General features: G+C 33.4%; 1 protein-coding gene across 1 annotated transcript; it reads left to right on the forward strand.

The window, feature by feature from the left end:
* The first annotated feature begins 370 nt into the window (after positions 1 to 370).
* On the forward strand, positions 371 to 12,035 carry LOC123699660 (zinc transporter ZIP1-like). The gene is made up of 5 exons (XM_045646664.1): positions 371 to 1,029; positions 3,902 to 4,274; positions 5,608 to 5,815; positions 8,537 to 8,672; positions 11,921 to 12,035. Exons 1-5 carry the CDS (start codon positions 750 to 752, stop codon positions 11,926 to 11,928), a joined length of 1,005 nt encoding a protein of 334 aa, XP_045502620.1. The 5' UTR covers positions 371 to 749; the 3' UTR covers positions 11,929 to 12,035.
* Positions 12,036 to 15,990: the final 3,955 nt, after the last annotated feature.

Raw genomic sequence — 15,990 nt, forward strand, 5'->3', positions numbered from 1 at the left:
AACCAAATTGCATTGCATAGTCATTGGAATTTATAGCACATAAGACTAAACGCGTTTGTTGATAGAATTGTAGTCTTACATTCTATGTTAGTTTTTACCAAAATTTCTAGTCGGTAGTTAGGTATTTTTTTATGTTTGAGAGTAGGTATAAGCAATATTCGCGAGATATCTAGTCATTGTACACAGTACCTACCAAATAAAACTAATAAAAAGTTAAGTAGGCAATTAATTAAATTCATTCGTTTGTAAATAAATAAAGTTTTGTAGAAACATTTATTATAATTACTGCGGTATACCAACTACTTCTAATGGAAAAATTATTTTCTATTTTGTAGGTATTTCGTGGACATGACTGTAATTTTTTAAACTACCAAAAATTTATCCATAAGGAAGTTGATGCTAATTAAGACCTTATGCGGAAAAATTGACAATGAGTTTTTGTTATAGCATTGCGCAAGTTATTCATAGCATTATATTATATTTGATTGAAACAATGATATTATACCGTCAACAATGTGCGTCTGCGACGACCCGCGTGCATCTTACAAGCCTACGGACACAGGAGCGGAATCTAATTGACGCGCCGGTGAACAAACAGCTACTGTCAGTTTTATCATTAATAATGTTATCATGAGTCCGCCTACAGAAATACTGGGGAGCAGCAAGCAGGATCAGTTCGTGAGGAGACGGCGCCCGTAACGCCGCACACTTGAATATTGCGACCTCATTTAAAACAAACAGACGTTACAATGACAACTATGGACGAAGTCGCGCTCAACGAAGAAGGAAACGCTCTTAGAGCGAAAATTATAACGATGACGACTCTCTTTGCTGTTTCTATGATTGTGGGATGTTTGCCGATGTTGATCTCGATGAAGTTCACATGGTTCACCCCGAAAGATGGTTCGAATATGCGAACCTCTAATTCCCTTGTGATTGGATTACTGGCTTTCGGTGGTGGTGTTTTGTTTGCAACCACTTTCATGCATTTGTTGCCAGAAGTTGATGAAAACATACAATTATTGCAAGGTAAGTTATAGTGCACTGTGCAGTGTGATATAGAATATAGATTATAATATATCGCTTAGAACAATTTGCCGGTGTCATTGATTTGAGTCGGTGTAGGGACATGCACTATAAACTATAAAAGTTATTGTTATGTGCTGCAGCTAGTCTAGGCCGTAGACTCCTTGATGATTTTTTTTGCTCAGATTATTTATTAAAAAATATATTATTTTGTAACTAACTAGTTACTTGAAATATAAAATTCACATGATATGAAAATCTACTTCCCATAATAATTATAATAAACAACGTAAATCGTTACGGATACTAATGATTTTTGGTATAGTGAATTTGTCATGATTTTGGATTAATAACTAAGTAGGATAATATAATAAAAATAAAAAACTGTCTACGAGCAGTTGGGATATAATATAAATACTGTCTAAACTGTTCCTAAATTTGCCGCCTACAAAATTAACCGCCATCGGTGTATAGCACTCAGTCAATGCTTGTTGCTAAATCCGCCGCTGTTAAATAATATTCTAACACTTCCTAACAAACGAGCATTGTTGACATATAGACTACAAATTAACACTCTCTTAATGCGTTAATAGCAGGTGTCTGATAACCATCTTATCAGTCCATATTTGTGTCTTTCGCATTGTTCATCAAATGGCCCTGTTTACATCCTGACATATGGCTAGGAGCTGATTTAATTAAAACTGGTTTTAAATCTGACCTTAATTCCTTCTTAGGACTGTAGATATAGGCATAGGATCGGAATAACATTGAGCTTTTTATAATTTTCCCAAAGGTTAAAGGATAGATATTTAAAAAAAGGCTTCCGTGTTTTATTTTTAATATTTATTAAAACAACGATAGTTATGAATAGTTTAAACAGTTTATCATCCTATTAATGTACGGCAACTTTTCTATTTCGTTTTTATAAATATTGAATTCCTTTATTAGGTAGGTTTATTACTTATCTTGAATTACATTTTTCAACTTCCTTTGTTTTCTTGTCATAAAACAAAATTGAAATTTCCGCAATGATACGATAGATAATAATTAATAATCAGATTTTTGTTAAAAAAATGTTGTATACAAATTTTAACTTATTTTTTATTGCAATGTATCAATATTCAATACCTGTGATCAATATTATTCGAAGGATATAATATTTTGTCTACAGAGTAGGTCTATAGCAAGACGTAAGCAATAATATTTTTAAGAAGCAGGTTCGCTTTGACATTTAATATTGTACAACTATACCCGTTTCTACCAGTTTTGAATAAACATTACAAAGTGCATTGCTATAAAGTTAAAAAGAAAAATAATTGAAAGTTTTTAACATTTTGCATTTTGTAAGGGATGTTCATAAAGAAGAACTAGTACAACACTGGTTCTTCTATAGTACACATAAGATTTTCTAAAAATAATGGACTATCCAAAATTTCCCTATTAATTATCAACCACTTTTCGACATCATCGACAACTCTCGCTTCATCTAGGTATACATACATATAATAAATCTGTAGAAGGGTCAATTCTGTACATTGAAAATATTGAAAAAATAAATAGCAGAGGGTGTTACTGGATCGATACCAAACCCAAATATGTGATTAAAAAAATTTTTGTCTGTCTGTCTGTCTGTCTGTCTGTCTGTCTGTCTGTCTGTATGTGAAGGCATCACGTGAAAACTTGCGGTTCGATTTCGATGAAACTTGGTATAATCATACCTTATTATCCTGGGCGTAAAATAGGATACTTTTTATCCTGGAAAAATACATAGAAAAAAATTAATCTTAATTTTTCAGTTTTATCCATAGACGTTGTTCCGTAGAACCGCGAACACACGTTGCGTATTATTATAGGCCTAGCCGTATTTGGGAATTGGGTCCAATAGATATTTATAAGATGTTATTGACAGAGGTACTCAAAATGGAGAAATAACCATCCACGCGAAGACCGACATCCGCGCGGACGGAGTCGCGGGCGGAAGCTAGTTTATTAATAAATCTTGTAGCTAGGTATGGATTTAATTTATTTTAATAAGGACAGTAGATAGGTAATGAACTAGAAGCACGACAATTGGTTACATTCATTCATATTTTACTAAGTATTTTAGCGATCTGATAATTAATTCATTACCTATTTACGGTTTTTAGGATTTACCTAAGGATTTTATGGTGCAAATTTAGGTTAGAAGGTACGTCTAAAAAAATTAAATATATCTGTTGACTTTATATTATAAGCACTATAAGACTCGAATTTTATACTCTGTATATGTAACTAAATACTTACCTACCTTCGCCTGCAGAAAATATTTAATTTATGCGCGGGTGTGACCAAATAGGTTTGTGGTTTTGACGCATGTTTTACGCTTTCAAATAAAAACGTTAATAATTATGTGATTTTTCAAGATGTGCACTTACGTAGTGCATTGTTCAATGTGGAGGTAGGAAAACTTTAAAACGCTGTACATAATACCTACATTAGGAATCAACAAAGACACAGTAGACACCAATTGAACTAGTAGGTACTTTGTAGTTTAATGAACTGACTGCATATTTGCAATATGTATAAGTTGATTAGCGGACAATAACAGCTTGTAGGGTACATTATTTTATTTTACTCTTTATGACTGGTGAATTCAACCACCGATTACCTATATGATACTCAGCAGGCTAAAATAAAACAACATAATTATTATTACAACATTTTTTAATAATTACATTAGTTAACCACAGATAATATATGTATATTATTTCAAATGTTTCTTATACTTATGTGTATTATATGAAACCTATTACAAATAAAAATAGGTAGCAACTATTATGTTAATAATGTTACCTATATGTACATATGAGGATAAATTTACACTTCTTATTTCCAGAGGAGGGCCGGTTACCCGAAATGCCCATATACCTAGCAGCCCTGATTATGTGCAGCGGGTTCTTCATGATGTACCTCGTTGAAGAGCTCGTTCATGTGTACATAAACAGTCGAGAAAATAAAAACGCCAACACCAGTTTTACCAGAGTTCTAAGCATACGAAGGAGTAAATCAGAGGAAGATGGCAATACTGAAACGCAAACTATTAAAGAAGTTGAGGCGGCCCGGAATCATGGTCATAGTCATTTGGCTGTGCAATCAGATGATACTATTGTAGCTGCTTTACGAGGACTTCTAATTGTGCTGGCGCTTTCGATTCATGAATTGTTTGAAGGTCTTGCGGTGGGATTGGAGTCTTCTGCGAGAAGCGTATGGTAAGAAGTGTTTGAATGTTTATTTGAATTAACGGTTTTTTCGGTGAAAACGCCGTATCGTGCTTGCTCCGAAATTAGCCATAAAACTGTTAATTCTACTCCGGACCATCATTAAAGAAGGCAAAAATTTCTTAGTATGTACAGTTAAAAACTGCATATGGGAATTGGGTATTGGTCCTCGGAGGGAAAATTATACATCCATTGATATAATGACCCATTTCCCGGTCTTAAGTGTTTAAGTTAAATAACGTACGTGATGTAATATCACCCGTGGGTGGACAACGATTGTAATAAATGTACCTAATTATAAATAGTTGGACTTCTTGAAATATTTGCTGATTTAGTACATACATTTCGATGATATAAGTGTTGTTTGACAAATCACATGATCGCTAGTCATGTTAATTATTTTTCCAAACAATATTGAAGTGATTTTGTTTAAATGTTACTATTTATTTTTGTGAATTAATATTTGAGATTTATGTAAGCTACTGTACCTAAGTGCAAAATGGAAATACTTTTTTCGGTAGTTTTCATGGTTAGGAAGTGCAAATACGATGAAAAATATTGGACTATTGAGCAATGGACTAAGTATTTACATATCGGTTAATCGGTTAGTCTTTTGTTTTTCAATGTTTGCTTCTATGAAATTTCTATGTCCTTACTTATATTTTACTCCCGGAGTATGTCACAATCGTCATCTGTAATACAAGAGGATTAATCACTCCTCTTATTATCCCACATACTTTAATTAAAAGCTCTCGTAGAGTCGTAGACATCATAGAGATAAGGACATTTGCAGTTGGTAAATACATCTATAATTGACATGTCTGACCAGCAGTCGCATCTTCTCTTTCACAACATGAAAAAAAAAACTTAAATAACCTAACCACCATTTCACATAATATGTAACCATGTACATATTATATGGAAAAAGTTTACTGAGGCCTTATGCTTCTCGAGGAACAATCATGATCACATCAATACTAATAATATAAAGCTGAAGAGTTTGTTTGTTTGTTTGTTTGTTTGTTTGAACGCGCTAATCTCGGGAACTACTGGTCCGATTTGAAAAATTCTTTCGGTGTTAGATAGCTCATTTATCGAGGAAGGCTATAGGCTATATATCATCACGCTACGACCAACGGGACGGGAGCCACGGGGGTGTAACCGCGCGGAGCAGCTAGTATTATATGTATATTTCTAACTACTTTGAAAATATTGCTGTAAAATAAATATTTTCTATCGTAAGAACTAGAACAGAACTACCACAGTGCACACTCCACAGTCTTACCTGTATAATTGTATATTGTAACTCTGAATAATCCCTCAGGTACATGTTTGGAGCGGTATCAGCACACAAGTACATAATCGCGTTCTGTATCGGTGTGGAGCTATTGGCCGCGGGAACTAAGCGCTGGCTCTCAGTGCTGTACATCTTTACTTTCTCTTTTGTATCAGCACTTGGTATTGGGGTTGGGATCTTGCTGGTTGGGGGAGCTGGTGCTGCTGCCGCTGGACTGTATTCCGTTGTGTTACAGGTGAGATTACGCTGTTTTTAAGCTATTGCATAGCTTCTATCGCGAGCCTTGAGCGCGAGGACCGAATCCAGAAATTGCGTAACGAAAAACCTCACGCTCCCCACTCCGACAGGCACGGAGGTGTGGCTTGAAGGCATGCTATTGGCATTACACGTATTATTTTTATTAAATGTAAGTAGTCTATAGATATTTTTGTATTTGATAATGAAAACGAATGAAGGATTCGTCCCACCATGGAGCGAATCCCGCGTTAGGATCGATTTTATCTAAGTTTTTTTTTTCAAACTTTACCGTCGTAATCTAGACGTATCTATTATTATGTGTGTAATACGTAAGTTTAATTATTTGAAATCGAAACCACAGATTAAAAATATAAAATGCATTTTATCCTTTTGCTTTGTAAGTAGGTATTATGGTATATCGCTTGCAGACGATGTTAATTATGATAAATATAATCATGAATGTTTATATATTATTCTTAATGAATCATTAAATTAGCTCTTATCAAGCAGCAGATTCTACAAGTGGTGAGATTTAATTTTTGGTTTGACGTGCATTCATTCGTCACTCAGGATTTCTTCTTCCACTGATCAGAGAAAGATATGGATACCTATATGATATATCTATGGATCAAAAATAACTTTGATAATTTTAGTCTAATTATCGTTAGAAAAGTTTATTTTTAGACAATTCTCAAGTAAGTGTATAAATAAACGTGGGAGATCTACGTAAATATTTAAAATTCCTACCTTTTGACGAATGCGATATTTAGAGTAAAGTAGTAAGTATAATATTGGAAATGGATTCAATTTTAATGCAAAATGTAGGTTTAGAAAAATATTAAGTTCTAATCAGAAAATAATTATATTTCTACTGAAAAATAAGTTGTTTATTAGTTACGACGATTATATAAGTTTATTTAAAAAGTTGCTCCTAATGAAAATCAAGTCTCAAATCTCAATAGGTACACCTATTGGAATTTCGTCCTATTGTTAATGGAGCAATTATTATTTATCTTCAAAATGCTTCCCTTCAGTTATCGCATTACTGTCATTCTTAAGAGCGATAATAACTAATAAGAAAGTAGATTCCGGTCACACAAAGAATGATTTATGGGTTTCAGAAAGTCAATTACAATAGGGAGTAGGGACCGATAAAATATTTTTTAAAGTCGGCCCTAATATTTGGAACTATGTAAAGGGTGTTTCAGAATGTTTTTCTTTTTTTAATATGAAATAGAAATAAGAATATTTAGTTTAAACTAGTTTTAAATAACATCAAATTAAAGGGCAATTCATGAATTTTATTTATGAAAAACGATCGTTTGCAAATGCGCCCCATGAGCTTGTTCACACTCGTTTAGTCTAGAGTTAGAATTTTGAATCACTCGCTGGAACATTGCTCTTGGAATAGCGTTGATTTCTTCAGTGATTCTTTGCTTTAAAGCATTCAAGTTGGGTGGCAATGGGTTGTTAACTTTTCATTTTAGATAGTCCCACAGAAAAAAATCAGTAGGTGTTAAATCTGGGCTTCTTGGTGGCCAAGAGATGTCTCCTCCTGAATTTCATTGTCCTGCAGAATTCGACTCGTTTAGCAGGATCATCGGGCTTCATTTCTCGAACAATAACAATTATAAGGGCGAAAATGCAAATCTTGGGAAACAATGCGATGTACCGTGGATTTATTCAAATTTAAGGACATTGCGCGCAATCGCAGTGACTGTTGCGCGTCGTCCATAACAGACTGGCGAACGCGGTCGACGTTCATGCTCGTTCTCAATGTTCTTTTGCGCCCCAATGATTTATCCACATTGTGTTCCCAGTCTCTTCAAACTTACGCACCCAATGCTTGATCAAATTAGCACTTGCCACATTTCGTAATGTTGTTAAATTGAAATGTATCCTATAAAGACGCCGAACAATAGTGTACGCATCGTTGTTTTTGTAAAACGCTCGCACGCAAAATGCGCGCTGCAATCCCATGTAATTACTCATCACTATTAAACTACAGAAACCCGCCAAGCGTTTGAGACCTCTCCCCTCTCTCCACTATCAGTGGTTGACACATAAGTCAGTTGAAAAACGAAAAACATTCTGAGACACCCTGTACAACCACGAGCATAAATATATTACTATGGACAGATTAGCAAAATTATCTGTCAAGAACGAGTTCAATAATATCTGACTGCCATTATACAGAAAAAATATCTGACATTAGTAGGCAGCATAATAAAGTGGCATCAAAATTATGTCATGAAAAGTAAAAGCAAATAATTGTGATAACCTCTCACAGCATAAACATATCACGTCACCAAGGAGGCAATAATATCGAATATTATTATTATAATTATAAACAATTTTAATATAAACAAGTTTAAATATTGATATACCCTCAAAAAAATTCCCCGAAACAACAGCTAATACTTGCTTCTAGAATTTAGATAAATAGATACAAAGGATTTCATATTTATATCACCTGACTGCGAAGTGCGAAGGGAGCGTTATATATTATGTATAGGTATTTTTCGAGTGTTTGTATGTGTGTATTATGTAGGTACATACATTCTTTGGCACACCCTACAGCGGACAGCCCAAATCGCTGGACGAACTTTTTTAGGCATATGAGGTGTTGCAATAATCAGAAATATGGTAGCGTCATATGATAATTATATATAAATTAGCAGTTGGGTTGACTTCAAAATAAAACTTTTTTTTTTTGCAGGGTCTCGCGTGTGGTACTCTAGTCTACGTAGTGTTCTTCGAGGTGTGGCGACAAGACCGAACAGGGCTTATGCAGTTCTTCTGCGCGATATTCGGCTTCGCTATTATGGTCGCGCTTGAAGCTGTGGCGGAATCTTGTAAGTTTTGCTTATAAATATAAACGAGATTTATATATTATATTAAGAAGATATTATATGTACCTGACAACCTTTATTTGATCAACTGTTGGAGGTGACCTTAATTCTTTGTATGGAAGTAGACACGAAAAGGTTTCATGGATAGCAGAAAAGGCGACATACCATCACTAATCAAGTGAAATGTTCAAAGCGCTACAGATTAATTCAGATAAAATAGCTATAATAACATTTTTACACGCTTTAGGTATATTAGCTTCACCTGTATGTTTGTATGTTTGTTTGTAACCGACTTCTTTGGGCGCGATTTTGACCCACTTTAAACGGCCAGATTTCGTTCAAACTTTGTAGATATATTGAGGACCGATGACAATACACTAATTTGATAAAATTTTCTATTTTTTAGTTCGGTTTTCTATAAAAAGCGTGTTTTTTAGTTTTTTTTAACTATTATTATTGTGCTATGAACAGTTGAGGTTGTGGTTATGAGTTATGACGGTGTCGATGTCGCCAAAAATATCACAGTTAAATGTTTAATATTTATAAATTAAATTAAAACACAAATATTTTAAAATAAACTAACTATAATTGTGAGTGAAAAAGTGACTTACGCGTGGAACAAATATTGGTCATTAAAAGAAATATTTAAAAGTAAATATTTTCCAATAATATCGAAAAGAAAAGTGTTCAACTCATGTATTTTGCCATGCCTTACTTACGGGTGCCAAACATGGGCACTAACTCAAAGACATCTTTTAAAACTAAGATCATGTCAAAGGGCAATGGAGAGAAGTATGATAGGCGTTACACTTAAACATCGTAAAACAGCGGAAGAAATAAGTTCAATAACCAAGGTGGAAAATATAATAAAGAAAATAAGGCAACTAAAATGGCGATGGACGGGACACATGAGTAGGGACAGTAAAACGAAATGGACACAAATATTAACAGAATGGCAACCACGTGATGGAAAAAGAAGGAAAGGTAGACAAGTGAAGAGATGGATAGATGATATTAAAAAGATTGGTGGAATAGTATGGACCCGACATGCGAACAGTAGGAATGAGTGGAAGCGGCTGGAAGAGGCCTATGTGTCACAAGACACGCTGATCACCAAACCGAAAAATCCCATGTGTTAAATATGTAATAATGTTTAAGATAGATTTAGTTTTATATGTATGTTTGTATCAGCAATAAAGGCTTAAATAAATAAACTACTTATAATCTACGACTTATATAGTCGGAATGTTATCCTTTCGTCATTGCAAATGTATTTATTATGCAGACAGACGATATAACACGTTCATATAAATTATTATAACGTCATTGATCTAATTTTTGAGAAAGACAAAGACATTTACTAATAATCTTTTAATAAAAAGAAGCGTAGACGACTGTATGTGTTGTCCGTGTTTCACGCAGAAACTACTGTTCGATCTTTGGTGAAACTTTTTTGTTCTATAGCTACATACCTACTAGTAATCGGTAAAATATAGGCTGAGGGTTTTTTTAGCTCCCTTAGCCAACCGCAGCGTACGGTATTTATGTACGCGCGATAAGTTAGGTACCTACTTCGTTCCAATACGCAAAATTGCAAGCAAATGCTATCAAAATTTTTCGACAGTTTGCAATCTCGTGAGTTTGATTATAATCTAACGGGTTTTCCAATCATACGGAGACATATACCTACCTAATAGAAGTAGGTACAAATATATACCAGGCTATACAGATATTTTTTACCTGTTACCGTAACCGTTAAACGTGGTAACGTTACTGTGTAACCCGTTAAACGTGGTCCTGTCTTCGGGAAAATTGTCAAACCCCGAACCCGTGAAGTTTTCTCATTTTCTTAATTTTTTGGCGAATTTTCTTGAGTTTAACTTTCAAAAATTTTCTCCTGACACTAATGAAAACATTAACATAAGAATTATCGGAATCGGTCCAGCCGTTCACGCGTAATGCTGTGACCAAGGGAAATAGGGATTCATTTTGACCTTAGATTACAAAATAAAGTACAGATGGAGCATGACAACCGCCCGTCGCCCTTGTCAAAGAAAATACGAAATCAAAAACAAATACGTCGCTGCACCAGTGCTATAGCGCATAAAGTGTCATGCAATACGTCAAAAAGGGTTTGCAATTTTAGTAAAAAAATGCCGTCTTGTGATAATAAAACGCTGTAAAATTTGTTCCCGAAAACAAAAAAAAAAGATAAAACATCGTTTCACAGGTTTTCTGTAGATTATTTGGCTGATTTATTTCTTTAATACGAATAATAATTTTACAGATATGAAGGAATACAAAACTTCAACGTATGTTGCCAGTATTTTGAAAATGAATTTGCCATTTTTATTGGTAAAACGGTAAAATGGTTAAAAGATCTTCAGGGTAATGCTGTTGGATTTTTCGATCGTGAATGTGATTATTTGTACAGTGCACTAAAGGTTCATGATAATTATTAGATTATTTTAATAAGCATAATATATTATTTTGTTACTTTTATAAAGCTTAAAAACGTCATAGTCGTTTTCGCTAGCGATTTAATTTATGTGAACTCCATGATGGATATGATGAAAATAAAATGTCCCGTATTCTCGACTAAAAACTACCGCTATTCGTATTCATATATTATGAAAAATAAAAAATAATATAATTATTATAGTTAATATTGAAACTTTTTTATGTAATTTATTTAATAAAAAATTGAATACAATTATTTTGTCCATATATAACTTTAGTAGGCAGGTACTTTATGTAATAAAAGAATTTAAATAAAAATTAAAACTTGACTTCTCATTTATGTATATAGCCTACGTCACTACCGCCACTAACATAATAATTCAGATCATTGCAATGAAACCTCACAACTCAAAATCGGTCCAACGGTTTATACTGCAGGGCGTGTCAAAGAAATATTATACATACATCCATGAACTCGAAAAACATAACCCTCTTTTTTCCGTAGTCGGGGAAAAATTTGGGAAATTTTCAATATCTGGCAACATTACACGCACACAGAAGCACCGTGTACGTACAGTGCAGCGGCGAAATGACAGCACACATAGCTTTATTGAAAATGACGATAAATTATTCGGTTTAAGTTCGGCAACGCTCCATCTGTCTTTTATTTTGTAATCTAAGATTTTGACATATAGAAGATTAGTAGGCACTTCAGATTACTTAAGGTTATTTTTCATAACCATAAAGCTTAACCTTTTTTAATTAATGATTTAATTATTCTTTTGTTTCAGTTGTTTGACAGTGTGAACAAGTGTGAAAAAGGTGTAGGAGATGGACGGTGTATGGTTTAAGTTAGCATAAGTTTTGTTACTGTTATAATTTAAGAAATACCAATAAATATTTATAAAAAACATTTTTGTTTTATTTGAAAATAAAAGTCCTGTTGCGCCACTCCATCAAGCCCTTACATTACGTAGGTATACATGTACACAGCTTCTAATAGGTAATGTTGAAAATTAGTAGTTTAATTAAATAGAAATAGAGTTTGTAATTGCCAATAGAGATGATAAAAATCAGCAATCTATATAATATAGATATGAATATGGATAAATAATTGTAACGCAGCAAACGCAGCAAGTACATAATATAGGCAATAAATCTATTTTTCTGATAGCAGCAATATACTTTTCTGTATCAATGTCTCGATTTATAGTTTTTTTAACGCTGCGATAGGGGAGCGCTTGGCCACGATCTCGCCTGATGGTAAACTGAGATTTGGCCTAATATGGAGCGTCCCTAGAATGTACCTGTTCACTCTCCTCTTGAAAACCCCCATATTATACTCATCGGGGAACACAGCGGTTCGAATAAAGAATGACGATCTGAACCGCTTAGTCCGGGTACATGGAACGTCAACCATGTGGCGATGCCTAGAATCTGTGCGCCTCGACGAACTATGGAACAACGGGGATGGCGGAATTAGGTCGTGCAGTTCCATATAGTCATAATAATATACAATTCCAAAAGAACGGTTTTCCTTAAAATGCCCATATCCTACTATTATACTATTTACTGCCCATAATCATTGCGATTACTATCTAAATATCTCCTATACATATATTATCATGTATAACACATTCTGAAGTGTTAGTGATTTGAGAAAGCCGCTATTATGTATAATATTGTCAATATATCAGAGATAAGGCTAATTTATAGGCTTTCATATATATCAATGTATTGTATTTGTATCATAAAAGGGATTATACTCCTAAGTACCTAGTAAATCCATTGATAACTTACATAAGTCTATGATCGACACAAATCGCCAAAGAAAGAATGCCAAGGCTTAGGATTATAAGATGACAATGCTTAAAATAATAACCATATAAAACTTAATGATACGCAAGAGAATGAAAGTTATAAGGAAATTCCCGTAGTGCATTTTTTTATTATAAATAAGAAAAATATGTGTAACCTTACTAAGAAAAAATATCTTTCAATTGTTTAGACATATAAGCGTACACAATTGAATAAATTTTGGTCAAATTTTAAATGGGGACTTTGAGTTGAAAAGTTATACCCATAGATATCATCTAGGTAACTAAGTATATGGGCAACTTTTTGTGAAACTAAAATATATACAAACATCTAACTAGACTTCATAAATAAGAGCTTTTGAATCTTCAATATAGTTAGGTACACAATTAAATGATTTACCACCGCTTTGGAAAACAATTTCTAAAGAGAAGAGCGGGCAGGAAAAGAATAACAAGAATTTAACAAATTTTAAATTAAGCATTAGTACTTAAACGACAGCCTGATTCGAACTTTTTGTGTTGTCATTTTCCGTCACATCCTATGGCTGTAAGTAGGTAGGCGAACCACGCCACGTCTCAAAAATTATAAATCTGTATGCAACCCGCGAGTCTGGGAAGAGTGAAGACCCACGAGTGTAAATAATAACGTTTTTTTCTTACGTATCGTAATTATCGTATACACAAAGTCGGCGTATATTTGATTCAGTTCTAGTACCTGTGCTATCAGTTAGATCTTACAATGTTAGCCATAACGTGAATGTATATTGTAACTTTTGTAAGGTTTTGATTAAGTAGGTACTAGGTACATTACTCCTGGTTACTTTACATTACTTGTAAAATACGTATTATTTTCAGTTAATAAGGTAGGTATGTAAAAGCGGTACTTTCAATATATATCTTTTATAACAATAAAACATCAAGCAGCTAGCTAATAATAATGACCAATTAGCTTGACTCGCGAGAAAAAAGTGTGTGTCAGTCCTGAAAATTCAGTTAGCTTTCTCTATACAATTGTCGTGATCGGTTCAATACTTCTGAAATGTACAAAGCTAGAAATTTTAAATTTATAATATTACTAGCTTTCCGCCCGCGGCTTCGCCTGCTTTGTCTAAAACCTAATAAATTATTATACTGTAACCTTCCTCTTAATTCACTCTATCTATTAAAAAAAAAAACACATCAAAATCCGGTGCGTAGTTTTAAAGATTTAAGCATAGGTACATAGGGTCAGAGAAAGCGACTTTATTACTATGCAGTGTTTATACTAGATGCATTAGAAGACGTTGTTCTGCCCTATTGCCCGTTTTTTCGTCTTTTCTCTGCATAAGGATCTTCCTTGTGGATTAAGAAAAACCGTTAAAAAATAACCGAATTGGTCGAGCCCTTGTCGAGTCGTTCTCAATTAGTGTTGTTAGCAACGCATTTGGCGAATCTTTTTTATTAGGTACTTAGGTATATCTAAGATATTTATTACAATTGAGCAATATCATAATATTTTAGCATCATCAATCATCAATCAATCATTAAGATAATTACGTGTATAATAAAGTGTTAATTACGAATATCCATGTAAATAACGATATTTTTAAATATGGCGAGTTGTTTAAACGCCCTTACATTTGTAACTATATTAATTATCTTCCAAATGGACAATCCACTTGCCTAAGCCACTTGCATTATAGATTAGGGAATTTTCCTCACACATTTGCAATAAAACTTTCCACAGGATGTAAATCTTCCAAGCATTCTAGACCGGTCATTTCAGACAATCCCTCAAAGGGGCCGACGCGATGACATTGTTTATTGACATATCTCGGTTTGGTAACGGCACGTAGCTGTTATCAGCACGTACACAATATCTTGAATTTATCTAAAACTTTCATACAACTCCTGAAATCAGAACGTTAATATGAAAGATAATAGATAACACGTACGACCCACGACCGATATCGGTTACCTGACTTGGTTCATGAGAATTGGATTATTATTATTTATGATTGTTTTACTATATTGGGGACTTTATTATATTACGGCATAATACATTTTTATTTTTTTTATGAACGTGGATTTTTTTACTAGGGCTAAATAAATGATTGAACTCAATAACCGTGTCGATATGAAATAGAGTCGTACGGTGTTGTATTGCTTATTGCAATAATTATTATCGGCCTCATGTAAGTAAAATTGTAAATACCGTTAGATTACAATAGCACCGTATGGAAACAATTTGTCAATATACATATTACAATAATTATACTCTAATGGTTTCTACATCTACCATCTAAGGGTGACATAATTATACATTAGAGTGATGTTTACTGGGTCAGTTAGGATTATTGTTTTGTCCTTTGTGATAGAAAAATTAATAATGCTTCATGAAATTTATAAAGACCCTGTATCTAATCTTCTAATCTAACAATATCTTTAAATTTTCCTGAAAATAGAATTTCAATCAAACGAGAATACAGTTACTATGGGAGATAAATAATACAACCGGTTAGTTCTTTTAACAAATCAATAATTTAATTAGAAATTAACATTGTACACTAACGATACATTACTCTAACTCTTAAAGAAAATAATTTATCTATATGTATTACAGTAGGTATTATTAGGCTGAATATTAACGAATATATTTGCGCAGGCGGTAAATATACACATCTATTGAATAATCGATTACTTAAACACGTGACTAATTATTATGTAAAGATGATACGGTTAAAATATTTTCTTTAATATTGAATAAGATAAATTTGACTCTTAAACTAATACGATTGAGAGAGACATAGAGAAATTTCGAAAATTTTCCTTAAATCTAATTAACATAAGAGAGTACAGTACTTCGAAGTGAAATGAACTGTGAGCTATTGATATAAGGTCCATTTTACATCGCAGTCGTACTATTCTCCCCCAAGTTAATGTTAAACAACGCCAAGCCAACCGTTAACGTCTATAAACTTTACACTAAGGCCGGTACATATTCGTCTCTTACAACAATACATAATATATACTTTAAGTAATAAAGTTTTTTAATGCTCAACTAT

Source organism: Colias croceus, chromosome 18 (genome assembly GCF_905220415.1).
Source record: "Colias croceus chromosome 18, ilColCroc2.1".
NCBI classification, from domain to species: Eukaryota; Metazoa; Arthropoda; class Insecta; order Lepidoptera; family Pieridae; genus Colias; species Colias croceus.

Excerpts from the sequence above, each read along its gene's own strand:
- LOC123699660 (XM_045646664.1), top strand. The coding sequence starts at position 750 with ATGACAACTATGGACGAAGTCGCGCTCAACGAAGAAGGAAACGCTCTT. Across the intron at positions 1,030-3,901 it reads AAACATACAATTATTGCAAG|AGGAGGGCCGGTTACCCGAA; the intron begins GTAAGTTATAGT and ends TCTTATTTCCAG. Across the intron at positions 4,275-5,607 it reads TCTTCTGCGAGAAGCGTATG|GTACATGTTTGGAGCGGTAT; the intron begins GTAAGAAGTGTT and ends ATAATCCCTCAG.